General features: G+C 43.4%; 1 protein-coding gene across 2 annotated transcripts in view; it reads left to right on the top strand.

The window, feature by feature from the left end:
• CABLES1 (Cdk5 and Abl enzyme substrate 1) overlaps window positions 1-26240 on the top strand; it is a 74548-nt gene that overhangs the window by 34981 nt on the left and 13327 nt on the right. The window contains exons 2-7 of one of the 2 annotated variants that reach the window (XM_080380598.1): window positions 2055-2126; window positions 4412-4504; window positions 11304-11381; window positions 21576-21675; window positions 23173-23329; window positions 24121-24224. In XM_080380598.1, the coding sequence (XP_080236724.1) occupies window positions 2055-2126; window positions 4412-4504; window positions 11304-11381; window positions 21576-21675; window positions 23173-23329; window positions 24121-24224 (604 nt within the window). The remainder of the gene's footprint in view (window positions 1-2054; window positions 2127-4411; window positions 4505-11303; window positions 11382-21575; window positions 21676-23172; window positions 23330-24120; window positions 24225-26240) is intronic. The other variant, XM_080380599.1, reaches the window with a different exon arrangement.

Genomic DNA, 26240 nt, shown 5'->3' with positions numbered 1-26240 from the left:
GGGGAAATACTGTGTGACTAGTTTGATAAAATTAGTACAAAGAAGGTGGCAAGGTTGTGTCTCTTGGCTAACAACATGCAATGTGTGCTTTTGGTGTTGCAGCATCACAGGATGGGAGGGTACTGTCATTTAAGTGTGTTATTAAAGCTACTGACGTATAAAGAGCTATTAAAAAGCAACAGGTATTGTCTGCTACATCAGTGGTGCTGGAGTTGAGAATTCCAACTTCTGTTTATGGACCAATGTAACTGAGAATGGAGAGGGAGCTCCTCCCCATCTGAATTTCTCCCTGTGAGAGCATCTGCATATCCTCTGACTGGGGATAGGGCCAAGGGCGTAGGAGACAGGTGTTTGGTCTCTTCTGCCTTGTCTACACCAGCAAGTTCAGCAACCCTGAAAAGCACTTTGTTTTTTCTTAGCATTTTGAAGGTGTATCCTATCTTGCACCAGATCTTCTAAAATTCTAGTTTAGACAAAGCCTGAGGGGATTTAGGTTTGCATATTTTCCTAAGAGGATTATGCTTCACACTTAGTTGCTCTATAAATTGTTTGAGGGTTTTTTTATGATTTTCTAAGTGCACCAAAAGCCACATGCACATTCATACTGTCCTTAAATGTGTTGTCTGGGGGTTAGTGATAGAAATCTTTTGTTTGAACTGGTAGTAAACTGAATCGCTGAACCTCAGGGTTATTTTGAACTGTAAAACATTCTGGTGGTAATCAGATTTGCAGCACGGCTGCAGGAACAGTTGTAGCAGTGCAACTGGAGGGGCTAGCGAATTGCAAGGATTAGAAACTGCTTACACTGGCATTAGAGAAAACAATTTATTGTGAAAATAAAGCCCAGGAATAAATCAATGAGCACCTTTCCAAGCATGGGGGTGCTCATTACACATTGAGATTCTGGAAACTCTTTGCTTGCAGATCAAGGCAGTAAGGCAGCTCGGTGAGAAGGATATTAATGTAATTGGGGAAGAAATGGTGGTAGCCTCTGAGGACTTTCATCATTTAAGTTCATACTCATTAAATCACTGGCGAGATACTGTACACCTCAGCAGTGGCCCCTGGGGGTGATGGGTGCTGCCACTCCTCGTGCTAGCTGTGTGCTGCAGCATGGTGCCTTTGCTGCACTGGCTGTCGCAGCTGCTTGACACCCACTGACGGAGCAGTTTTGATGATTGCCAGCTTCATTTTTGATTATGTGCCTGCGGGTGGGCTGTATACACATTTATTTTTTGTATTTACGATGTTTTTTGGAGGGCTCGGTGCAGCTCTTTGTTTTGTGCTGTTGTTGGAGCGTTTGGAGGTTGTGCATCAGCAGTTGCTGCTGAAACCAAGCTTGTACTGGGGCTTCTTCCCTGCCCACTAGAAGAGTTGGAAAACTTGAAATGCCAAGATTTCCTTACTTCATTTCACTGAGGGTAGAGGAAGGATCTTACTCAGCTGTAGAAAACTGTTTTAAAACAGGATTAAACTTACCTGTGCTGCTGACAGGGATGGCCAGAGTTGCCTTTTAAACTGCTGGTTTGTCCCCACTGCTGCCGGCTCTGTCATCTTTTGTCTCTCTTCAGTCACTCCTCACAGGAGTGGTGGGATGGGCATCACTGAGAAATGAGTGGCATTTATCTGGTAAAAAGAGCAAGGGGCAAAGAGAAGTGTGTCCTGTGGCAGTGTGATAAAATTTACGTCTGCATTATTTTATCGAAGAGCTGTACTTGTAGTGTTGCAGGCTATATACCACAGCAAACGTGGGGCTGGTATTAGGTGGGTGTTAAACCCTTGAAGGAAGGAAAACCTGAAAGCACAAACTAAGGAGGAGCTGTTGGGAAGTTTCAGCTCCTGTTTTGCTGTAGAAGCTTGTATAGAATAAGTTTGCTTCTGGTTGGGATAAAATAGATATGTTAAGGTAAGCAGAATGGAATAAACCTTATAAATATCCAAGGTGTGGCTTGGCTAGTGAACGGTGGTTTACGGGCTTTACTAAGTAAGACCTCTGAGGACTTTCTCGTGCCCTCTAACCAACGGTGACGTTTTGTGTTCTGTTTTCCCTGCAGACGTCGGTTGATCTCCCAGCGATCTTCTCTGGAGACTCTGGAGGACATCGAGGAAAATGCCCCACTGCGGAGGTCATTTTATTTACTCTGTCTCTCTGGTTACTTGTCTCTAAGGCATGTGCGTGGACAGACTCACTGTTCCTTCCCATGTTGAAAAGTAGCTGGGTGTTCACATTAAGATGTTCTTCATAGTGGGTAAAGGTATTGAAACCTCGCGCACTGTGCAAGGTGGTAGGTGACATGAATTACACGTTCCTGGCTTTAGGTTATTAAATAAAAAGTCAGGTTTTAAATAAAATGTCAGGACGTGAAAAGTCAGATTTGATTAATAGAAAAGTTTAGTTGTCACTAACGTGAATGACTAGCCCCTAACATATGTAGTACCTTTGAAAAGTAAGTACAGCTGGTTTAATAAAGTAAGCTTTTGAAAGTTAGTATTTTTACTATCATTTTTTATGGATTTTTATTGTTTGTTTTCTCAGCACGTGCAGTCTTATTTTGGTAACCAGCGTTACTGGCTTTGTGTGTTGGCTGGTAGGTTTGTGACTGCCACCTCACTCATAAATCTGCCCCCATATTTGTTGTATCAGCAGCTTCAGTGCAGTTTTATTTCTGCATCCAGGAGTCCACAGCTTCTCTGAGGACCACAGTAATTAGTCAATAGGCAATCCCCTGGGGTGATGGAAAATGGAGCAACTGCCTAACAGTTCAGAAATGGACTGATGAGTAATCTGACCAGTGCATGGTATGCTTTCAGGTCAGCTGTTTGGCGAGGCAACAGCTTAATTTTGCATGTCTCTTTATCTTAGGACCTGTAATTCAGCTGGTTCGCAGCGGTGTTTAGCCTATAGATTTGTTTATCCACTTGCAGATTGGCTGTCTCTCCCCACCTCGAAGCAAAGACTTAATAGCAGAGGCTGTACTAACTGGCCTATTACCAAGGCTTGATTATTTCTACAAAGCTTGCTGCTGAATGCTTGCCAGCATGTTACGGAGCATTCTCATAATTGATTCAAACATGTATAATTGGCAAAGATAAACACTAAGTATGGTTTGCAAGGCAGTATTTTTACTTGCTAATTTGCAGAATTGGTGATAGAACCTCTCTCAGTGGTATTTTCCCGTGAAGAAGCTAACAGAGCTAATTGCGACCAGACGGTCAGGGAATCTCATGGATTTTACTAACAGGAGGAAGGCAGAAATGGCAAAGCAATGGGGTCCCTGTCTTGGGGTGCATCCCTGCAGCATGATGGCTTTTGGGTACAGCAGCAGGGACTGGCAGTCCCTGGTGGCTTGGGACCCGTGGTCTGTGGTTTCAGTCCCACAAAAGGACCTGTGGGAGTCGGGAAGCTGCTAAACTCTGCCGATGCATAGGAGAGGATGGAAAAAATAGGTTAGGGAGGCTCAATGCAGACAGACTGTGCTGGTTCTGTGCACCGGTCGAGGATGCTTGTCCCTTAGCTCCCACAGATGACGCTGCGGCTGCGGTCCAGCAGCCCTGGCTGCGCACTGAGCGCGGGAGGTCTCCGATGCCTGCGTGCTCCGCCGTGCCTTGCAACGAAACAGCACTGAGATGAAACAGAGAAAGCTTTCACATGTGCTGTGGTTTCAGCTGATTAAAAAGAGCAAGGCTGAAAGCTGGGGGGAGGATATTGCTGTTTGTCTCATTTCTCCTCCTTCTGGCAATTTCTTTCTCTAACTGCAATTTTAAAAGTGCGTTCAGATGTAAAATAGAATTAAAGATTAATGTTTTGAAGAGTGATTTTTTTTTTTTTAAATTTTTCCCTGAGGTAATTTATTTTATTTTCAGGTATTTTTGTGCTGTCAGGAATGTGAAGAGTAATATTTAGAGTTAAAAATAATGAATTATCTTTGCAAATGAGAGATTTTAAATGTTTCTGAAATTAAAACAAGAAAGAACTTTCCTCAGTAGCCCCTTTGTCAGTAGCAGAGGACTATACAAATGTGTGGGTGTTGGTGTGGTGGGAAAATCGCTTATTTATCAGGTTTTATTTTAGTTTATTTTTTTTCCACTGAAAGCTTGGGCTAAGCTGTCATGGCCATTACAGGAAGTTTTATTTTGCTGAGATTTTGTTATGATGTGTTTTTTTGCATGAAGGGAGGAGTGGTGGTGCCTTTTCTTACAATTATTTTAAATATTTTTTTTTTTTATTTGAGCTGTCACATTTCCAGACTTATTGTCTTTATTGTTCTTGCTGATTCCTAACACAGGGTGACTTGAATCATTTGTCTTGTCTTTCCTTCCTGCCTTTGTGTAGACTTCTTGGCCGTACAGCAGAGAACTGAGTCCTTTTCTTGTTTTCTCTTCCCCCCCCTCCCCGTGATTTATTTTTCAGATGTCGAACACTCTCAGGATCACCCAGACCAAAGAACTTCAAGAAGGTTCATTTTATCAAGAACATGCGGCAGCATGATACCAGAAATGGCAGGTACTGTGCATGCAAAGGCTGCTTCTACAAAGGCAATCCATGGGCGCGAGGGAGAGGGCAGGGTCAGCATCCCTGTGCAAGAGCACAGCGTGCCATTGCCGCTTACCGCATGTGATGGACTTTAAAATAGTCTGTGAAGGTGCAGGCTGCAGTGCATGCTCCTTCCTCGAGGGAAGTACGAGTCAATGGAAGTGCTGGCCCATAGATTTTTAAGACCTGTGTCTCATACGAATACCCTGCGTGAAAGGAAAACGCGCGGTGCTGTCAGAGTAAGCTAGGCATAATCTGGTTGTTTTTCTTTGAGGGTAGTGCCAGGTGCTAAGCGTGAGAGGGGCGCATGGCCAAACGTGCCTGGAACAAGTTTAGCAACAAGTGAATGATACTTCAACATCTGTTAGTGGATACAAAGTGCTGGCTGGGTAACGCGCGGCTGGAGGTGGCTGTGGCAAGGTGAGGAGCGGGATCCTTGTCTTCAGGGCAGACGCAGGCAGAGGGGCTCCTGGGGGATGTGCGAGGGGTGCAGCTGCGGCCGCAGCACCCCCGAGCTGGGACCTGCACTGCCCAGATGGCAGCCAGAGGCACTGGTGGGACCTGTACAGCAGCGGTCGGCTGGGACTTCCCGTACTGCAGAGGTATGGTGCCTGTCGTCATGCTCCCATCAGCAAAATAGGTTCTTTATGGCAGTATCATCCAGCTCGGAAGTGAAACTAGCTCCTCCCTGCTTTTAAAGAAGACATCTGCCCTCTGTGCTTTTTTTTCCCAAGTTAGTTTCCCCATGTGCCTGGCGTTTTTATTCTTGTCCTTCCAAACCTGAATAGGTTTGCAATAGCCTACCTGAACAGGTTGCATATAGACCAAACCGTCCCACTGAGAACTGACCCATGCACGTACCCGTTCGCATACAGCTGCCATGGGTGTGAACCACGTACGTTCCTGTGGACCAGCTTGTGCGTGTAGCCTGTGGTTTCCATCAGACATGGAATGAGGTCAATAGAAATTGTGACATTATGTTTGAACCACAGGTTTTATGAATTGAATTCTGGTAGGTGTTACTTGGCTCGAGCAAAATTTTCCCCACATTTGTTCTCAGACGTACAATTAAATGCAGTGAAAGGTAGTAATCAACATAAATGTTGCAGAAGGTGGGATGACGGCTTTTTAGAAACAGCTCTTACAGCAAACAAACGCATACAGAACTGTTGGCTGTTGTTTGACTAGCAGCTCATTATTGTCATTACAACAAATACATGTGGAAATCAAATGCCGAAAAGCAGCCCTCTAACTTTAGTCTGGTTTTTGCATAAATAGATGTTTGCTCTGGGAATTTCTTACAGCACAAAATACTTGTAAGTTATTATGCAAATTCCACAGAGAACGAGTAATTTCTGAGATGTGTTTATAAAATACATGCGTAAGCCTGATAGAAACATTACCTGCAAAAAAATGAATAAATACTTGATTCATAAACTCTTTTATCTTTTGCAAAAAAGTATTTGTGGGATATATGCAGCATTTTATCTTAATTCATAGATCAGCCATTATGTCTGATAATATAACTGATTTTTTTTGCTGAGAAGACAGTGTGAAAGCTTCTGTTATTCGACTGGTTTCTTATCTTTATTAGCAGACACAGTTTTCCAGAATATTTTCATAATCATAGTGAAGATCTCTTTATCTAGCATACAGATACAATTAGCATATGATAGACAGTTTTGGAAGTGCTTTTCATCCTATGGACAAAGAGCCACAGTAGTATTAGCTAAAAATAAAATGCAAAGTCAATACTTTGTGTCACCCCTAAGGCCAGCTAAGTCTAGCAATAAGTAATGTGAGCGCATACCTTGTTTTTATGAGAGATCTGGATGGTGTTGCAGTTGCTGAAGTTAATAGGCATTCTGGATGAAAAGGACCTTGAAGTTCAGGTGGATCAGCTTTATGTATTCATCGTAAAATCAACAAAGTGTAGAAGTACCTCAAGACATCCAGAGCTGGTGTCCTCCCCAGTTCCCCAGTGACACAGAGGAGCCACAGGTATTGGAGTGGATAGAAAACTCTTGTGGGGCTCCTTCCCATGCCCAGGACCTCGTCCCAGGCAGCTTGTGCGTGGTCATGCAGAACACAGGTGGTGTGCCAGGCTGCGGTTGGGCTGTCTGAGCTCTCTGCAGAAGTCCTGACCCTTCTGTCACAGTATGTCAGCCTTTCACTCAACTTGAGGAACCCAGCTTTGAAAGCATCTGTCTACACAGGATGTATTTTTGAATTGTGAAGTTGATAGCTGGGCTATAAAATAGCTAGCGCTTTTAGTAATTGTTTTACTGGCTTGTGACTGACAGTGAAGAAAACTGCAGCATGGATGATAGCTCAGGGCACCTTTCTCTGGTAACTGCCCTTATTTGTGGCTTTCAACCTGTAAAGTGACATGTCCTTGTCCTGTGGTACTGAGAGCTCAGCCCCAGGGATGGCATGTGCTGAGCCATGATGCTCTGGGTCCAGCCTTCAGCAGTCCAGCAGCAAGGCAGGACTGGCTGTGGGAAAAATAAGAGTTCAGCTATTTAGCACAGAGGAAAACCACCTAGACACAGACACAGACCGCAGCTTATCAGGCAGTCCTTGTAAAGCTTCCTGTTGATGGTTCTGGGCACTGGTTAAACCGGTTTCTTCAGATTTCTAGGACATGGCTTATTAAAGGAGCTGGAAAATTACGTTTCCTAGATTGTATTATCAAAGCAGTCTTGTAAAATAGCACAAAATTAATTTTCCCATTAAAAGACAAAGACAAGTCAGCCCTGACATACAAATTAGCACATGTAGCCACCGGTGTGTGGTTTTACCCACTTTACTCAGCATTATTGGTGCTATCTTCCCTTACTGTGAAGCAGATTTCCTATCTAGCAGTAACAGGCCACCAAAGCAGCAACCTGAGCCAGCTGAACAAACAAATTCATGGTGAGAACGGGACAAGAACATTTCTACAGTCATCCTATATAGCAGATAAAAAGCAGTAGAACAATGCTCCTCTCCCACCCCCATGCCATTGCTTTCTTAATTTTTTTGTTAGCACACAGATCTAAGCCCTTGTCATTGTGGAAATGCACACACGTGCTTTTAAGAGGCTGACTGTTTGCATGGTCCTCACAGTTGATAATTACTCTCAGCCACCTTCCCATAGCCCCAGCCTGGACTTGGGAGGATCCAAAATGATGGCTGCTACCCAGGCAGCATCCGTGGTTTCTGTGTACACCTTTGCGTGCAGGGCAGCAAAGCCCTGGTAGTCAAACATCATTGGTCAGGTATGAGAAAAGCGGCTATAGTGTTCTGTATGTATATCACGTTGCCTGATGACAGCCTTTTCAACATAGTCAAACCTGGGCAGATGCTGAAAACCCCAGACATTATTCTTCTTCAAGCTAAGCGAATTCCTGATTCTGTTGAGCACCTTGTGCTCAGTAAGGTTTTTTAGTTTCATAACATACACCTCCTTAAAGAAGTAGGAAGATTAGCTTTTACAGTCTCAGACAGTTGCACATTGTCAGAGCTCTCTTGCAAAATAATGGTTGCTCTGCACCATAGTAATTAGTACAACTTCTTGGTGAAATGTGATGATTAGAGAGTTAAAACCTTTTCAGGAAGTGATTTTAAACACGTCTAGGTGGCACAGTGGCAGTCAGGGCTCATAAACCTGCTCTGACTCAAGCTGCTTCTGATGTCGAAGATAACTCATTCAGAGCTGCACATGATCATAGATGCCCTTTGTTGAAGAGTTGAAAGCCAGGAAAATGCTTTTCTCCCATAAACAATAATTTGATTTTCTTGACCAGCAACGGGCTTCCACCACACCTTCTCCAAAGCATACTTTACAGCAAGTTTCTGGACTTTCTGTCCCAGCAAATCATTGCAGGCTTTCAGAATTTTTTTCTTTTCCTTGCCTGTCACCGGACCTCTAAATGAAATGCTGTTTTATCCCTCCGTGTTGAGCTTCTGACCACTGCCTTCCCTGCTTTTCTTCCAGTCCAGCTCCTAAGGCTGTTTTGCACCAGCTTCCTCCAGCAGCTCTGCAGATAAGGTTTTGTGGCATCATGGCAGTGGAGGCAATGGGCTCCTCTTCTGCTCAGCCTGGGAGATCTTTACGTAAAGAGAGTCCCTCAGTTTATGGAAAGAGAGGCAATACTTGGGTCCCAAGAGAAAGAAGTCTGAAGAAACCTGAGGCTGGGCCGGGGGCTTTTTATTTACCTTCTGGTCTGATTCTTTCTGATACACAGAGAAGTTTTCCGGGGTAACTTCCCACTGCTGTCTTTGCTTGTGGACGTAGAAGCACCGTTGTTTTTTCTGTTCAAGTTTTAAGAGATGAGGGGTTTTTGTGTAGGGCACTGGTGGAAGAGCTGTATTTCCAGAAGCAACCAGAGGGACTGGAGGGAATACGCTTAGTGCGTACCATGGTTTTCCAAATTCAGAGATGCTTTCTGATGTCAGTCTTGAAACCTGTGCCAAGTTTCATACATCAGCAAACAAGGCTTCCAGTGAACAAGCAAGCTGTTGTGAGTAGCAACCATTCAGCAATAAACAGTGGCAAGCACAAAATTAATCATATGCCAGGTTTTTTTGCTTGTAGATTGCCTTTCTCAAATGTGAAAAATTATTCCCCCCTGCTGTATAACTTACTGCTGCACCATGACACAATTTTATAGGATTTGAGATACTTACCATTGCAGCATTCAGACAAACGATGACATCATACTTTATCTGCTGCAGGATAATGTCCTAATGCTGTATGCATGTTTATTATTAGAAACCCTCCTTTATTAAAGGACAAATACCACTTTGCTTTTAAACATGCTTTTAAGGAAGAAAATAGGATTGCTGTAACAGAACGATCCAGGAGAAGGAAAATTGATCATTCTGCATTTTTCCAAGCATTACATGCAGCAGCTCTCTTGGGGTTCTAAACCTTTTCCAAGAACGATGAGTAAGCTGGTTCCTTAAGGAAATAGTGTTTTAGTAGCAGCGTAACTGCTACAAGATTTATAGATGCATATGATGGTGTTCGGACAGTCAGGAACAAAACAGCTCACTAAGGGTTTTTGCCCAGTTTTGCCCAGTGTAGGACAAAGGTTGAAAAATTCAGGTGAAATCCTCACTTACAGATCTGTGGCACACAATGTCAGAAAAACCAATGCTGGAGAGCAGAGCAAGGAAGTGCAATAGCCCTGACAAGCATCCTGGCAGTAGGTGCTAGCATTTGGACCCAAGTGGAGATTTTTAGAAAGGCGAAACATTAGTAAATTCTAAATCTAATCAGATCAGAAGATGGCACAAATTGCCATCACTGTGTCCTAGATGAATTTGAGGGGATGCAGCCTGTTGGCCAACTTTAGAGGGAAGGAGGGTCCTTTTAGTGTGCATTGTACAATTGTCAGAGTCCTGAAGGTAATAAGGAAAGAGGGTATATTTATAAACAATCAGTTATTTATTGGCATTTTTTTATGTCTTACATCTTGATCAAGCTTCTCTTGGCTTCTTGCTAAATCTGCATCTCCCAAAACTATAATAATGTAGCTATTGGCAGTTCATGCAGTTTTATGGAAAGTGGATCTTGACTTCAAGGTGGTTCTGATGTTGCTGAATGATTATGTCAGAGCTTCATGGCTGAAGGTAGCAGCGTGGCTGTAAAAGGGATAGGTTACTCTAAGGTTTGATTTAATGCCACACCGTGACTTTGCAGATGATGCAGAGATTTGGAGACTGGTTAAAAATACAAGGCGTTTGCTGTGAGTGGCCTGTATTCTGAGATAAGTTCTGTGCAGGCAGGTACTGTATGCTTTCATGTAGCCAAATCCTGAGCTACCTGCCTATAAGGAATGAAGGCAAGCCATGCTTACGGGAGGTGGGATTCATCCCTGACCGTTAGTGACTGAGATAGACATGACGCTGGAGGAGAAGGGGCAAGGAGCTATGGGATCTGTGCCTGTGTCCCAGTCGTGTCTGAGTGTCAATGTGACATCAGAACCAAGAGGGCTGGTGTGGTCACTGAGCACAGAGGCTGGCAGGTCGTCAGGGCTGGGCACTGATTTGAAAGGTAAGACTGAAAGATGTGATGTTTCTATCTGCCATCTGTGCAACTGCTGAGGCCACTGATACTGCCCAAAGAGCCAGAAGGGTGATGGGGAAAAACTGGAGAAGACTCAAGGAGGAACCTGGAAAACAGCGAAAGGATCTGAAAGCTTAGGATAATGGCAGATTTTGACTTCATCCATGAATCAGGCTATTTCAGGAACAAGAAGCTGAAAATCAAGGGAGTCCTTTGGTTTAGCAGAGAAAGGCCATGACCAGCAGCTGGAAACTCTTTGTCCAATAAAGCCAACCACAGAGTCGTGGTGTCTTACCAAAGGTGGTTGGTGGTGTGTGTCACCTGGGTTGCTGCTGGGTTTGTCTGTTTAGTTTCAGCCATAGCGGTGAGTTGTCAGAACAACCTCTTGCCTCTCTGGGTGAACTCCTTCCACAAGAAAAACACCTCTCCTGGATTCTAAGTAATGTATTCAGTTCTCCCTAGAAAGTTCTGTAGAAAGGATGCAAGTCCACTACTCATTCACTATGTAATGTACGGCACAGGTTTCAGCACTTCTGTAAAGACTCAGTAGCATGATACCCAACCTGTAAGATAAAAAAAGAAGAGGGACAAATCATCTGTGATGGAAGTTTTACAATTATTAATTCCTCAATGGTAACATCTGTTGCTTTGCTTATTGTGGTGGGATTTTTAAATTTTAGTCTTTGATTTCTTTTATTTTCTTTTATATTTTAGAATAGTCCTTATCAGCAGCAGAAGATCCTTCTGTAGCATATTTTCAGTGCTGCCATATCGAGACTGTACCCAAGTCGGGTATGTATATTTATACACATACTACATAGTCTTTCTGGGCCTGCATGTAGACCTGATAACAGACAACAGCATGATGGAGGCTAATGCTTTTAAATATCTGCTCTGAGAAAAGATAAATGCACTTAGATATATTTACCTTGTGGAACATTACCAAGTTAAAACTGCAGCTCTCAGTCCCCAGGTTATTTATATGTGTTGTGGTATCTTTGATTATTTCACTGGAGAAAATTCCGCCCTGAAATCAATGTTCTTGAAAAATGCACTGTTTTTATCGTTTCTTTTGCCTTCACTCATCTTTGACAAAACAAGTACTCTAGACAGCACAACTTTTATTTTATAAGCAGTCTTAGCTTTCTCATTCTCTCACGCAAACATGATGCTACTGTATCTAGATTCCCAGAACTATAGAGTAATACTTGGATGAAAACATAATAGCCTTTTATTGTACATTTAGCCATTGGTCAGATCATTCAGTCAGTGAAAACAGATTATTTTGGCCATAATGCCATATAGGCTCTGGTTCTGGTGTAGGCAACATCCGTGGAGCTGCCTTGCATCCCTTGATGTGCTGAGACACTAGATCTTTGATAGAAAAGTTTATTCAGATTGAAGCAGTTCTCCAAAGACTGAGAAAACTTTTTGCTATTCCACTGAAACCGCAGAAGTGGAAGAAACTGGATTTGGCTAGGGGACATTGCCGTGCGGGCTGTGGGGCACGGTTTGCTGGGTGCCTTCAGAGGCTCAGCACAAGGCTGGGAAGGGCGGTGGTGGCTGGCGGCAGCTCTGTGCCCCTGGGGCAGAGGAGTGTGAAGCGTGGCCACTGCGGGCAGCTGAGAGTTGCCTCTGGTTGGGGTCATCTCAGCGCCTACAGGGCGCAGAATTTGGGGAGGTATTCAGCTGATAAACTGAGGTGGGTTTGAAAGACTGACAAATCGTCTGGAGTCATACTTACCCAGTGCATAAAAGATGCATTTGGCTTGTACTTTGCAGCCATATATTTAATTCGGGAGAATGACTCGCCACAAGCTGCTTGTGCATCAGTAATTCAAAACAAAGGGAGATTATTTTTAATGCACAAAGGAAAGGAGGCACCTTTGTAGGAGAGCTGACTTGCTGTCGGGTCACTTGCAGTAAATTTTTTCCCTTAAACTGGGATGACACGTCAGGCAAATTATTGACTGGCAGCTTTGTTTGTTCTTCTTGAGTATACTGTCATTCATTTATGGTCATTGCTCTGTAGAAATGGCCTCTTGATTGAAAATTGAGTATATTTTGAAATGCTGATGACTGATTATACCTTCTAAATTACATCAGTAACAAGTCCCAGCTGCAAACCTAAATTTCAGCATGTAATACCTTGTACCATGCTTGTGCATTGTGCAGCAAGAAGGGCATGGGATGAGAAGGTAGCAAGTGCTAGTACAAAACAATTCAGCCCTGTTCCCTTTGCTAAAAAGGCAAGATTAAAAAAAAATGCCCTCTGTGTTTCTTCCAGAGCATCAGAGGAAGAGAGAAACAATTCACTGGCACCTCCTTTCCAGGAACAGCTGGTGCAAAGGACAGATGAGGCAGTGTAGCATAAACTGTAGCCACTCTGTTCAGGCTGCACAGTGTTTGCGTACTTTGTTGCAGGTTGGATGTGTGGTAGGAGTGGGAAGAGACACTGGTACTCTTTTGGAGTGCTGTAGTGACGGCATCCTTTAGCTTTGCTTTCTTTGAATCTCTGGATTGCTTATGTCTGTCCCTAGGCAAGATGTCCTGGTTTATGTTCTGTAGACGTTACTGAATAGTTTAGGAAAAGAAAAAAATCGTTGCAGGGAACCGCGGGCACATTTGCAATCAGACTGGAGTAAGCCCTGGCAGGAGCAGGAGAGCGGGGTAGATGTGCGTGCAGGTGGGGCTATTCCATGTGAGAGGAGCACATGGTAGAGCTGCTGCTGCTTCTCCACCTCTGCTCTGACTCAGGGCACTGCAGCCAGTGAGGAAATCTCCAGGCGCAGCTGTGTTTTGGGGAGGCTGCCAGTCTCCACTGTATTGCAGGCAGCACAGAAGAGCTCTGCTGTATCAATGCTGGCAGCTAAACTGCACTAACAGATCCATTTTAAAAACCTGTCTGAAGGCAGTTCCTGCAGTCACAGCTAAATTCTGTGTACTTGGCCAGGGTGGATGGGTCAGCATCACCCCTTACCAGTGAGGTGCAAGCAGTGTACTCTAGACTGTGGCCTTTTCCCACCCCTTGTGCCAGGGTCAAGCTACAATAGCAGGAGCCCTCCCCAAACCCCCATCTAATGTGAGGATTAGAGAGTTTTTAAGTGGTTGTGCAAATACAAATGGATGTCAGGGGTACGTGAGGAGGATAGCCATGGAAGTACATGACAGGATGGTGTTTGAGCTGTCCCCTGGAATATATTTCCCAAATCCCCCTTCCCAGCAGCCGGGCAGCTGGCAGCTTACCGGAGCGCGGCTGGCAGCAGGCTTTGAAGGGAAACATACTCCAGGGCGGCACAGAGGCTGCTGGTGCTGAATGGTAAGTTTTTCCCCCTGCGGTTTCAGAAGGCTGGTCTGGTGGTACTTGCTGGGGCTGAGAAGGAAGGATGCCATGTGTCAGGGGAATTACTTTGTCTAGTTTTCTCTGTTAGAGTGAAGAGAAGCGAAAAGTGCAAAGCAAAGAGTGACATGGTGGGGAGAAAGAAGTCGTGAACAAAGTAATCACTAGAGTTTTCTGTCATCAGAATTTTAATCTGTACCTTGTATCTGATGGAAATCTAATGCTTTAGCTTATAGTGGTTTTGTGCAAGGGAAAAGGGGAGAGTTAAAACTCAATTGACAAAGGTTTTGAGATGTGTTATCTCCTGCTGGGAGGCAGGTACTTTTGTGCATCTGGGCCATCAATTCTCTCCAGGTCTGACTACCTTAAGATTGCCAGCATCTTTGCTGGTGACATGAAGACAGGCACAGCTTCAGCTGTTCCCATGGCCAAGAGCAGGGTAATGGGCAGGACCAGAGCTTGCTTTTCTTCTCCCATCTAGATAAGCAGAGCAGCTGTGAGAGCAGACATAGCCAGGTGAAAGCAATATAAGGAAGGCTATACTGCAGGTCAGGAGCTGAAAGAGGCACTGAGCATCTTGCCTGCTGGCTTCCCATGGCTCCCAGTATCCTACAGCCCAAAGTCATCAGTCCCTACACGGGGTTGAGTGGTGACTAAGGGCAGTGATGAGAGGGTTGCCCTGCACTGAGGGCACTTGTAGTGGTGTCATTGTCTCTGTTACTAAAATAACAGACACACACAGAAACTCTCATTATCATTGCAGACTGATCTGCAGAGGCAGGTAGCACCTACAGGATCCAGCAGCCCTGATAATGTCCGAATGCTTGGCTTCCATGATGTTTTTATAAAAGACCAAGTCATTGTGTAATGCACAGGTTAGAGGCAAAGCAGTTCAGGTGCTAGTGGTGGTACTGCAGGATAGGTTGTACAGTTGCTACTCTTTCTTTCAATGTATTGGAAATTTTCATGGCTAAAGGGTGTTCATGATCTGAATTTTTCTGCTGAATAAAATCTTGCTCACCTGTGAAACAGGCATGCCATTACCACACAAGATATTTTGCGGTAAAGTTTACAAACAAAATGCATACATGAGGAGATGCAGCAGTGACTACTGAACCTTTTTTGCCATTGTGGAGAGGCATTTGTGCTTTGTAAAAATTGTTTTTCCTCTCCTTTCTCACCATTCACTGATGTTATACTGTGGATCATGTTGACACCCCAGTATTCTCTGATAATACTTACAAACTTGAAGCTTCATACATACTGTTATAGTAATACTATTATTTAAACATAATACTTCAAAAGATGGAAGAACTACTTTGTCAAAGGTATTGAAACTGGATTTCTGGCTCAGCATCTGCTTTATATCTTTCTTGAAGGAGATGAGAATTAATCCACGTCTAGTTCTGCAGATAGGCAGAAAATGGGATGTAACGAGAGTTACCAGAGTTGTGCTTTGTGCAGCCCCTGAGCTGCTGTGGTGCATACCTCCTTTGTCAAAGGCCGTCACAGTGGAAGCTCACAGCAAGTGGAGTTGAGCCTTGGTGCTGTTCCTCCTTCAGGACAGGAGGAAATGCCTCAGGTCACTAGCAAATAGCTGCCCCACCACACTGTGCTCAGCATATGCGTGTACACATGCATGCTGACCTGCTGGAGACCCTCAGAGGGGATTTGTATCATGGTAGACCAGAGTGGAGCTGTTTGCAGATGGATTAAACAAGAATTGAAGGAATTACTCATTTGGAGATGGGCTCCATATGGCTTGAGGTGAATTGGATTTCAGCCCTTTGAGACAGGAGCTGGGTATCAGACACAGCAGATACTAGCCTTTTAGCCATTAGTCAGGTCATGCTCCAGGGTCTAGGGTCGCTGCACATGTCCCCAGGGAGGAACTGTGAGCGCTCCCTGTGCTGGCTGCAAGGGAATGTGCCTGCAGGTTTCTGCCCACTGCACTCCCCAGCACAGTCTGTGCAAGGGCATTCTGTGGACCCAGCCAGGATGAAGAAGGACCAAGTTTAGCTCTGCCTTCAGGGAGCTACCCTGGAAAAGGCAGATTTCCTTGGCAGGGGAAAAAGGGAACCCATTCTCCATTGCTTGCCTGCTCTTGGAACTTCCCTAGGCACCACTTCTTCAACTTCCAAGGAGATGGTACAACTCTGACAGTCCTCATGGATGTTGTCAGAGTTGCTCCATGTGGCCTGCAGAAAAGTGCTGCATATGCTTGCAGCCAACTGAGAGCAACCCAGTTCTCACTAGAATTTTAAGGTTCGAAAAAGGTGATGGCAGTGTCTGCCCATCACTGCTAGAGGTGTTATAGAGGAGGATGAAGGTACCATATTGTCTTTCCTCCAGGAAAAGAAAGTAGCGCAGTTAGTTGGGTTTATGGTTCTGTTGTGTTGTCGTCTTTTTTTCTTTGGCATGCATCGCTGCGGTTCATAATTTAAAAACGTGTTTTTGAAAAGGAACTCTTTAGGCTTGTTTTTGTTAATGGCAAAAACATTTACAGATTGAAATCATAGCTATTCTGATGTTACTTAGTTTTGTGATGTTGTAAAAACCTTTTAAGAGCTTCCAAGTTCCCGTGAAGTCCTGCCCAGATGATGAATCTCAAGGACCTGGGGCAGGAGAGCTGGTGGTGTCGCTCTGCAGATGTGGCCCTGCAGCACGGCTGATCTTACCTTCAGCTCTCAGCCGCAGGGCTGGCAGTGACTGACTGCCATTGGGGCTGGACGTGATGAGCTACAGAATGGAAAATCCAGAGCATCCCATAGTACATGTCCTTATAAAACCAGCCAGTTCACCTCATCTTTTATTCTTCATGTCACTGAATTAATTAAGTGGTTAGAAACTTACATGCAGCAGGCATAGCTGCTGAATATTGCTGTCTTTACAAGAATATAGGTATTCATCTGACTAAACTTGCCTCCAGTTAAAGGAAATAATGCAACATGAGTAATTGAATGGATAGAAATCCAGGAAATAGACCGTTCTGAAGTAAAAGCAGTAAGTCGTCAGATAAAAAGAATTGTGTCCTGAGAAATGCTACAAACCAGCTTCATCCAGTTTCCGAAGACAAATCACTGCTGAATTTAACTTTTAATTTAACTAAGTGCTGACCAGAATACTAGTAAGTTCAGTGATGCTGAGAGCAAGAGGTTCTCAATACCATCACCCCAAATAACATGTAGCCACAACGATCAACAAGTCCATGCCAGGCGTTCCCAGTGGCCTTTGTTACCTAAACTGAAATCTTTGTTCGTCTTCAGTGTTTAAACTGAGTAAGTCGTGTGCAAAATGAAGCATTTTGGTGAGGTTGTCTTGCACGCCGCACCCCTGCTGTCAGTTATGTGGCAGGTCAGGTAACAAGCATTGCAGTGAGTGTGGAAAACAGGAATATTTACAGAAGTGAAAGCCTCTAAATTGCCATAAGGATAGTAGCAATAAGCACATAGCAAAGCAGGATACTCTGTTCTGTCCTTCCAATTAGTTACCAAGTTCCTCACAGTTCTTCCCCAACAGATTTTTGTATGCGAGGCAGTTTCGATTAAGTCATCAACCTCGAGTGCTTTTCCTGAGCATTTATCATTCTGTAGGCCTGGGGAAGAATAACTACCTGGTTTTAGCTGATAACAGGGAAACTGAAATAGCCCTGCTTTTCTTTACCATTGCCCATTTTCTCTCCTTCTCCCAAACTGAACAAAGACCAAAACCAAGTGCCTATTAGCTTTACAGAAAGACACATAAATCTGGGTTTTTTTTCCCCCCCGCAGGACTTCTCAAAACTAATCATCTGATGTATAAAATTTATAGAGCCACTGTTGCTTATTTGTGTGAGTTGCCTTCTTCCATTAGATTGAAATTAAACAATAATTCTCCAGAAGCTAATAGGTTTAAATTTTGAACTTCTACTCTGTGTTGAGCAAAACATCAGGACAGAGTGCTGACACCTGAATATGTTTAGAGAGAGAAGAAGGGTACTACTGGCCCATTAGAGCCATCTTTCCAGGAGTTTTTCCACCTCCACTCCCTGTAAATTGCCACTGGAGTTGTTGTTCTAAGCAGCGCTCATGGCATTAGGCTCTGAAAGCTCTCAGTCAATTAAAGCAGGGAGTCTCAGGCAGCAGGAGATCAGCTGCTGGACTGGCTGGCAGCACATCTTTTCCAAAGCTGTCACTGTCCTTGTCCTTATAAACAGAGATAATAAATAGAAATTTACAGTGACAGGTAAGAACAGTATCTTTTCTTTTTTTTTTTCTTTTTGTTTTAGAATAATTCTCAACAGTCGGGAATCACTAAGCATAGAGTGACAAAAGATTTGCATCTCTAAATAACAATTATCAGATTCCTTTTTGCAATAAGCAGAAGGCTTTTTCATGTATCTAGAAATCTATTTAATATTTAATGACCTCCTAAATTATTCACAGGTTAAAGTGTTCAGCTGTTGCTGTCATTTAAAGAGCAAGTGCCCAGCAGGAGTCTTGCATGGGGCTTTGTAGATCACGTCAAAGCATAACATTTGATTCATTAAAGAAATGTTACACTTCCAAAGGTAACAGCTTCCAACTTACAGTCTGTTAATCCTGGCCTGACTAATAAAAGGCACAGTGAGATTTCCTGTTCTGATCCTTATCTACCTGCTCAGTAAAACTTTTCACCATCCCACAACAAATCTGGGATCTCAAGTCACCTGGTACTGTTCCAAGAAAATCTGTAAACTTTGTTGGGTGGAGAAGCTTCTGGTTTTTTTCTGCAGTCCTGGATAACTAAAACATTATGCTTAGCCTTGAGTGTAGTTTATAACACTGCTCAGTTTTCTGGAAATGGTGTGCACAAATGGAATATCTAGAGCTTGATGTTGATGTAAGTCAGGGTAAGTCCCCAGACTTTGTCAGAAACTGGGATCTAGTATTTTACCTCCTAAGGAAATGTCATCCCTGATCTTCTTTCTTCCTTAAGCTTTCCCTGTTCCAATAAAGTGAAGATAGTAAAATGACGTTCCCATGATTTATTTTTGCTTTTTGGTGTCTGCTTGAATCCCTTGAAAACTTTGTTAAAAAGCCCTTTTGGAAAATAAAACCAGAAAATAAAAAATAAGGAAGGGGAGGAAAGAAGTTTTCTTCACTTTAAAGTCTCTTTGCATTCTTTGAAAGCACCTTTTACCACTGGATGTTGGTATGTGCAGTTCCTCCGTCCTATCAGTGATGTAAATAACTTAAACATAGTGAAAGCTTGATTATTGTTATATGAACCGCTTATCCTCCATATGCCTCTGCCGCATGGGGCCCACTGACCGTGGTGCCACGCTGGGGGCATGTATCCTGAAGGACTCTGCAGTGGTGGCTGTCAGTGCTGGTGCAGTGGCTGTACCCAAACAACCATCCTGAACTGTTCCCCAGGCTCACCCATTTGGAACGGGCAAAGTGGAAGCATCCCCAAGGTCTTCCCTGGTTGCTCTTGGTGTTTTGGGGGTGTAGGGAGGAAGCAGCTGTGCCAGGCAGCCCTTGGGCTTGCTCTCCCAACAAGAGCTTTGCTGAGGCATTCGTGAGCTTTTCATCTGTAATAGGAGGGAGGGAAAAAGATCGAGGCTTGTCCTGCAACAACTTGATAGAGAACTCAAAAAGGATACAGTAAAGTCGCCTGGGAATTTCTTATTAGGTGTTCACCAAGGTCTTCTACCAGTGAGAGGAGGATGTGTGTAAGCCAGGATGAGCCTTTGCATTTATATGCAGATAAGAAAACTGCACATTGTTTAGTACCGATTTTCCTCAAGAGGGCGAGTTTAATTCTCTGTTTTATGGACAGGTTTCTCTCCAAACAGTAGTATTTTATTACTCTGTTTTACAACACAAGCAATCATACACTACCTAGAAATGTAGAGCATACATAGAGGAGGGGAAGACGTGAAGTAGTCCTTGCAAAACATCTAGGATGAGGGGGAATGACTGCAGTGTTGTTCACAGGGTCTTGAAGGTAAAATCTTCTTTAGAAACGTCAGAAAGATGGGAAAATGGAAGCATTGATGTCCATTGATCTTCAGCTAATGTCCAGGAATCATTCCTGTGTGTGCTCGCGCGTGCCAGCTGACCCTGCTCCCTGAGCACTGATTTCCTTTCCATCCCCAGAGCTGCTCTTTGTTTTTTAAAAGCTGCTGTGGCAACTCTACAAAGAGCGCTGGATATTCTTTTGATGTATTATGGAGTTATCTATCGTTGTCTGTTAATTATTACGTGGAGAAATATCTCCGTGACTTGTTTTCAGAGTCGTAATGGCATTATTTCTTACTCTATGTCTGTAAGGTTTTGATTGGAAGGAAGCTGAACTGTTCTGATATTATTTCAGGTAATTCAGATATTTTCATTTTTTTGGGGGTTGGGATGTTTCTCAGGTTGTGTGTTTCGTAGGTAAGACCTGCTGAAATGGTTACTATTTGGCATTTATCTGTATGAGAAATAGTTCCTTTAAACATGTTCTACACAAGAGCAGAGAGGCTAATCCCATGCTTCTGACAGAGGGTTATTTTTACATAATTATTTGACCAGCCCCTCAGTAACATGATATCAGGAAGCAAGAACGATAATGTGACACTGTGCTAAGTGAGCCCCAGTCAAGAAACCAAGAGCACTTTGTTGGGATTAGGAACTTGATACAGTCTTTTCCTTTTTTACAGAAGTATGTTTTCCAGCAGACGTTGCATTTTTCCAGCAGTAAGATACATGATTTACTGGGCACTCACCAACTGCCGTGTTTCACAGAAATAAAATTCGTGATAGGTTGGAAAGGGAAGACAAGGGAGCAGGGTGTGCAGACACAGTAGGAGACAGCCCAGCCCTGCCATCGGGTGAAGAGCCTGCAGGGCTTCTCCTTGCCTCAGTGTCAGCATCTCTCCCACAGTTTTAAGCACATGATTTGACCTCAGCAGAAATCAGCCAGGAAAATATTGCGAGATAAATATTCTGGAGTTGTATACAGCTGTCATTTCAGAGTGCAGATTTGCTTACAGTCTTTTTTTACCGTCATTCACACTTTGGTCGTGATGCTAAAGCATAGGATACAGCCTGGTTGTCTCAGGCATCAGGCATTTACCTCCAAAGTGTAAGATGCTGAGTCCTTCTAAAGTAGATCCCCAAGTTTCCATCCTGAGGTGATGGGGAGCTGGGTTTCTCCTGCCAGCCTCCAGCAGGAGGGTCACTGGGCTTGGACACTCTCCTGCACTTGGAGGAGCAGGAATCCCTCCTGGAGGCTTTCACTGGCAATTACCTCTGCCCAACGGCATAGGGGACGTGGGTGTGTGTCCTGGGACTGTCTGTCTGATGGATATATGGCAGTCAGCTGTTCAAGCTAGACTGTTGAATCTCACCCCAACCGTATATGACTTCCAGTTCCTTCCCAGTGCCAGGTTTCGTCAGAGGCATCCAATGATGGAGAACCTTAGGTGTGGTGTGAGGTTCAACCTGGTACAAGGTGAGGGTTTTCGCTAGAATGTATTTTAGACAACACAAGTGCTGCCCGCTGGAAAAGTTGTCTGGTCTGTGCTTTGCATTGTCCTGTTTGGATTAATGCTGCTGCCTTATTTCAGCATTGGGTGGTAGAAGGTGAACAAGGCATGTGTATTAAGAGCTGTTTCTGCTCTGGTTTCTGTTTTCCAGGGATGTGAAGCTGGACAGTGGACGCCAGTGCCATTCTACTGGAGTGTGTCTGAAAGAGATAATTGGTCTCGAAGGTGTGGAGCTTGGAGCAGATGGGAAGGTGGGGATGCTTCAGTTCCTACTCCCTTAGGTTTTACCTAATAAGGGAATAAATGGTTTAACTAATAACAAGCACAAATATAAACACAAACTATAACACAATAGTTAAATCGCAGTAAGCACAAACTGTAAATAAGCTTAGCAGAAATTCAGGAGGACTGCCCAAGCTGTCAATGCAAACAACTCTATCTCCTTGAGGAAATTTGCCTCTGGCAACATCTGAGTCTGTAAAGCATTACTGAATCGTGCAGCCTTCCCCTGGCTCTGTCAGCAGGTATCACTGCAGAGTATATTGTCAGAGGCTTGAAAATAATTTCTGGTGAGAGCTGTAAGCTGTAATTCTGTTTGCTCTCAGTTTTATTTAATAAAATAAATTTTGCTTAACAGTGTATTTTTCCAAAGAGCAGGAAGACAGTAGTACAAATCTGATGAGTATTTCAAAATCCAAGGGTGCATTCACTTGAATAGAATAGGTTATGAATCTTTAGGGAAAGTGGTCCATTCTAGGCAATATATAGGGGAGAGACAATTTAAATCATAAATGAAAACATTTTTTGCTGAAAGTCTGATTTACTTTTTACGGTTCGGTTTACCCAGTCTGCTGTTGCATCTGGATTTAAAGGCCCTAGGTCAATGCTGCTTCACATGGTATGCTCACCTAACCAGGTGTCAGGCCAGACCACAGGCTGTAAATTCCTGAGGACAATCTGGCAGCTTATAAAAAAATGAAAGCTCATGTTTTATTTGATACCTGTTCTGACCTCCTCGTAAACCAGTCTAGAGTCTGAGACTCATTTTTTTTTCTTCAATATAATGTTATTTTTGGAAAATAAACCTACGAGAAGCAAGGCGTAGCCTATTTCTGGCCAAGCATACAAGCAGAGAATCAGTACGCTCTAAAAATAATTTTGTCACAATTTATTCATTCACACTTAGCCCATGTTGGGAGGTAGTAAATGATCTTCCACAACGATTGCTATAAACTGGAACTCACTTATGACACCAATAGGACTTTGCCAGACAAAATCCTGAAGGAGAAAAATACCAGAGAAAGTGCTTAAGTTTAGCATCATTCAAGTGACTTGCATCTGGCAGCTCTGTGCTGAAGGACCCATAGAGATGATGCTGTTTCAGTAGAGAAGGAGCTGAAATCTGCCACAGAGAAGGCCTACTGAAAAAAACCCAACCAAATTGACATATTTTTAAATCTGACCCTTGAGTAGGATTTCGTAAATCCAGTGTATTAGAGCTTGTGTGTGGGGGTTTGTTTTGTTGAAGAATTAATGCCTTTGCAAAAGCTTTTTTTGCGTGGATAAACTGACTGCACTGAAGCAAATGTAGGTGACTGGTGTTTATTCATCTGTACCTAACTATTAAATCCAGAAAATCCTCTGCTTATTTGGCTTCCCTTGCTTCCAATTGAGATGCACCAAACACCTCCTGCTGTGGCTGAGCTGAGCTGAGAGTAACTGTCTGTTGATTCTGACTTTCTTTTTAGACGGTTTCTTATACACAGTTCCTATTTCCCACCAACGCTCTGGGAACTCGGAGAAATACGATAGACTCCACCTCATCCTTCTCCCAATTTCGCAATGCAAGCCATCGTAGCCTTTCTTTGGCGAGAGCTAACAGCACCCAGGGGAGCATTGATGCAGGTAACTTCCAAAGAAGCCTTTTAATATCCTTGGGTACCCTGGTGATAGGCAGTTATTATGAAGGACAGACACATGTCATGTTTTAGCATCCTCTTTTGCTTAAATTAAACAAAAGTCTCATGTTGTGGGTGAAACACAGCTCATTCCCTGTTTGTTTAGCAAAGCTGGCTTACAGATGACGGAAAGTTAAGTAAACAAGACTGCTGATGGTATTGACAGCCCCTGATGGCACTCGGCATGCCTCCTCCTGTCACCGGCATTGTTTGTTCTGCCTGCGTCAGGCTTATCGTTATGTTCCTTTGCTATGGAAAATTTACAGTGGCAACATGGTAGTCATAAGCTGAAGGTGTAAATCATACTTGTGACCTTTATTAGGCTGGAAAGGGCTGTGTTTACAAAACCGGGCACAAAACATAAGCCAAAGCAATATATGCTGAAGGTATTTTGGCATATTAAGTGAAACAAATCAAAACATCTGCATAAACACGTGAAAACTTGTTGCCAGGGATAAAAGTCATTGTGGAGCTTTATATAATTTTGCAGTTCTCTAAGCCCTAAATTCACATTGACCAGGTAATTCGTAAGCTGTAGGTCCTCTATATCTTTGCAAATTGTACTAGTATTGAAATACTTTTGAGTTTTCAAGATACAGAGAAATCTTTCAACTCTTTCAAAAATCTTGCATGAAGATCACCTTGTGTGTTATCTATGAACTCCTTTGCCACTTGTATTAACTCCAGAGATTCCTTGATGTAATGAATTCCTTTCTTACCTTTATCATCGTTTTGTAGGTAGTGACCTGGGAGACTTTGTTGAATATGACCCAAATCTTTTAGATGATCCCCAATGGCCATGTGGCAAACATAAGCGGGTTTTAATATTTCCTTCATATATGGTAAGTGATATGCAAACTTAGGTGTAGAACAGATATGTTTTGGTAACAATATTTTGAAGGTCGAGGTTACGTTTGGCTGTATTTTAAGAAGATTATTATTAATCTACTAATAACAGCTGTTTGGAATGCTTTGTTCTAAATGACAGTTACTTACCAGGACATGTGAAAACAAACTCGTAGAGGTATTACAAAAGTAAACGCTTTTATTACTGCTGTATTTCATAAATGCTTTAGATGAAAGGCTTGTTCAAACAATGCGTTCATTCTTTCACATTCAGAGGAAAATTTATACTTCCTTTAATTGGCATCTGTTATAAAACAGGAGGATGCCCATTAGGGTTTTTCTGAAGTCATGAAGCTGCATTGTGTTTCGATGCTTATCATTCGCTCCTCAGAACAGCACTTTGGTGTCTAGTAGAGCATTTGTTTCCCAGGTATTTATTTCACCTTGGGATAATCCTCCCTTTAATTGTAGCAATTACGAGCAGAGCCTGTCTATTTTGCACTGTATCCAAACCTGTAACAATACAGACTTGTAACTGTTCCTTGATCAGTGCTCTAACTCGGCGTTTTCTGCGGTGAGAGATTTCTGTAGCCTTTTTTCGGTTGCACCAGGTCTGGAGACTTTACTGTGCTGTTTTGGCAGGACTGTCGCAAGATGCGGTGCCGTCGTATGCATGTAAGCATGAATCTGTCTGAATTGTACATCCAAAGTAGTAGCAGGCAGCAGGGAAGAATTTGGTTTTTCTGAAGTGGTGACCTAGCACTCTTACCTATATACAAATAGGATTCGTCACACTGGGATGTAAAGTGTCGTCCATGCTCTCGCTGAACTTGCAACAAAATATATTATTTAAGAAACTGTTAAATTATGTAAAGATATGGGCTTTGTAGGTTCTGTTCTGCCCCCCACCCTGGTCTTTATTTGATAATAGGGTTCTTGGGTGCCCCTTCTTCAAAATAAATGCACTTTTGTGGCTCCTGTAGGTTGAAGCTTATCTCCTTGCTGGCAGAAGCGTTCTGCCTGTTGCACAGAAAGGCTTAATTGAGCTCTGGGGCTGTGTTTGTGCTGAATTTGGAAATGGGAAGTCCAGTGTGTCCTCTGCTTTCTTTCAACCAGTTTTACTTGTAAGGGTTGGCAAGTTACTTTTTGGCTGCCAACCCACAAATTGTCAACCTTTCGGCAGCTACATCTGGGTGGGAAATTATTTGTTGGGTTTTGATATGGTTATTATCGTGGACAGGGAACTGTCTGCCCTCAAAGAGAAAGACATTGTTAACCAGCATCCAAAGTAAACATAGCTTTAGGAGACGTGGTTGTGTTTCCAAGGTTCCTCAGGCTGTGAGCGTCTGCCAGGCGATCCAAATCCTCTAGGATCACCTGAGATCTTTGATCCCTTTTCAACTTGGTGTTGAGATGGGCATGGTTGGGTGAGTCAAAATAGAGCAGCCAGGGTAGCGTCCTGCAGGGCAGGTCTCTGCCCAGGAGTGGGTGTTCCATGCCCTCCTTTTCCATGTGCGGGTTAACCACAGCATTTTGAAGTCCGTATTCTTACTTATTGCAAAAGGGAGCTGACTGGGGATTTCCACTGTGACAGAGCTATGACTACATACTTTAGAGGTGAAAAATGGACTTCAAGGACAATTGTTAAAATCACTGTCATCGTTTATCTAGAATACATCTGCATTGCCAGGTGTCTCCCTGCTTTTTCGTTTTCTCTAGGGGTTAATTATTGCTGTGTCTGCAAAAATGTCTTATTTGACATTTTGGGGTTTTTTTCGTGAATTTGCCTTCCAGCTGTCACTTCTTCAGCACTGCCTGAGGGTCTGCAGCCCTCCTGTCTCCCTCTCTGAAGGCATGCACTAATCTAAGAAGGATGTAAAGTGCTGTGTTCTTTTGTTGGTGGGAATCCGGGCATGTGCCATGAGCTCTCTTGCAGGAGCTGCACAGCCTTGCAAGAAACCAAGGAGTGGGTGGTGGTTCTTCAGTGCTCAGCTGAGAGATTTCACAAGGGG

This window comes from Falco punctatus, assembly GCF_963210335.1.
Source record: "Falco punctatus genome assembly, chromosome: 3".
Taxonomy (NCBI): Eukaryota; Metazoa; Chordata; class Aves; order Falconiformes; family Falconidae; genus Falco; species Falco punctatus.
The sequence above is the reverse complement of the archived record's forward strand: the minus strand, read 5'-3'. Positions and strand labels throughout refer to the sequence as shown.